Source organism: Buceros rhinoceros, unplaced genomic scaffold (genome assembly GCF_000710305.1).
Source record: "Buceros rhinoceros silvestris isolate BGI_N320 unplaced genomic scaffold, ASM71030v1 scaffold16741, whole genome shotgun sequence".
In the NCBI taxonomy this organism is placed as follows: domain Eukaryota; kingdom Metazoa; phylum Chordata; class Aves; order Bucerotiformes; family Bucerotidae; genus Buceros; species Buceros rhinoceros.
The window spans coordinates 21,317-22,797 of record NW_010392664.1 but is presented as its reverse complement, the minus strand read 5'-3'; the positions used below and the strand labels follow the sequence as shown (position 1 = coordinate 22,797).

General features: G+C 56.0%; 1 protein-coding gene across 1 annotated transcript in view; it reads left to right on the top strand.

Moving 5' to 3' along the window:
• The first annotated feature begins 582 nt into the window (after positions 1–582).
• Positions 583–1,481, top strand: part of CDK18 (cyclin-dependent kinase 18) — a 13,262-nt gene continuing 12,363 nt past the window's right edge. Inside the window, exon 1 of the mRNA XM_010144579.1 lies at positions 583–706. Within this exon, the coding sequence (XP_010142881.1) occupies positions 583–706 (124 nt within the window). The remainder of the gene's footprint in view (positions 707–1,481) is intronic.

The following is a 1,481-nucleotide window of genomic DNA, read 5'->3' as shown; positions in this document are numbered from 1 at the left end:
CTGCTCCACTCAGCGTTGTGCTGCTGGCTCAGGAAGTCTTTCTTGCAAGGACAAAGCAGAAACCAAACTGCTGGGGGAGAGGTGCCTCCTGGTACAGGGAGGGGTGCGCTACTGGATCTTTTCCATCACTGTTCACTCTTTCTTGCTTTCCTTCTATTTCTACCCTGCTTTTCCCTGTCCCAGGCATTCTTGGTGTTCCCAGGGATGCTGTGGCACAGCCTGTGTGGGTACTCGTGATTCAGAGTGTGCAGCCCTGCCCTGGGCTCACCTCTGATAACTAATGCAGAAAAAGCCCCCTGCACCTCTTGACCACAGTCAGCTCTTAAAGACAGGAGGAACCTGATTCCCACAGTGACCATGTGGCTCCTCTTTTGCCCTGAAACGGCAGCGGTACCTGGGAGAAGAGGATGTCCCTGGGGACCCCTGCAGATCCCCAGGAGGGGAGATTTGGGTCAGGGTTCTGCCAGCCCCGAAGAGCCGGAGCTGGGGGGCTGGAGGGCAGTCCTGTGTGTCATCCAGCCCTCTCAGCCCACTCTCTCCCCTTCCCGCAGGGCTCTGCCGTCCCTCGCTGCACAAGGTAAAATGAACAAGATGAAAAACTTCAAGCGGAGGTTTTCACTTTCGGTTCCTCGGACGGAGACCATCGAGGAGTCACTGACGGAGTTCACGGAGCAGTTCAACCAGCTCAACAACCGGAGGAATGAAGGTAAGGAGCCCCCAGGCTCCTAGCACAGTGCTGAGGGAGCATTTGGGGTCAGCGCTGTCAGTAAGGCATCTCCACTCCAGCCCCCCTGACCTTCCTCTGGGTGTGTTGGTGGGTGGAAAGTTACCGTCCCTTTGTCTGCGTTGCTTTCCCCGTCTATGCAGCAGGATTAACAACACCTTGTCATTAAATCTGATCTGAAGGGAGATTTATACTTGCATAAGGAAAGCTTTACAGGAGGGAAAGGTATATGCAGAAAATGGAGAGGAATGACACATCTGTGGTTAAGGTAGAGAGTGGGAAAGCGTGGGATCTCCTCCTGCTCCCAAGTGACAATGGTGTTTGAGCCCTCTCCAGGGCTATGGGGAGGTGCCCACCAAGCCAAAGGGGCTGCTGTCTCTGTTCAGGGCTTGCTGAACCATCCTTTGCTCCTGGACCCACAGCCTTCTCCTGGCTGCAGTTCTCAAGCTCCCAGGGAGCAGGGAAGCTTAGGGTTAACACCTCCATGAGCAGAACAGGGCACATCCTTTCTGCAAAGGGAGCAGCTGCCTCAGTGCAGGCTGGGGCAGGCTCTGCTGTCTTTGGTTATGGGCATATCAAGGGAGAGGCGATGCTTGAGGCACAAACCGGGAGCGGATCACGCCAAGGCGGCCATGCACGGACAAGCCGGCAGAGCCGCTGACAGGCAGGCGTCTGAAAACCTGATAAAGTCAGACTTGATTCATCCAGGGGTACGCTGGCTGCTGCGGGTGGGAGGGTGAAACCCTCCTGGCCCTCA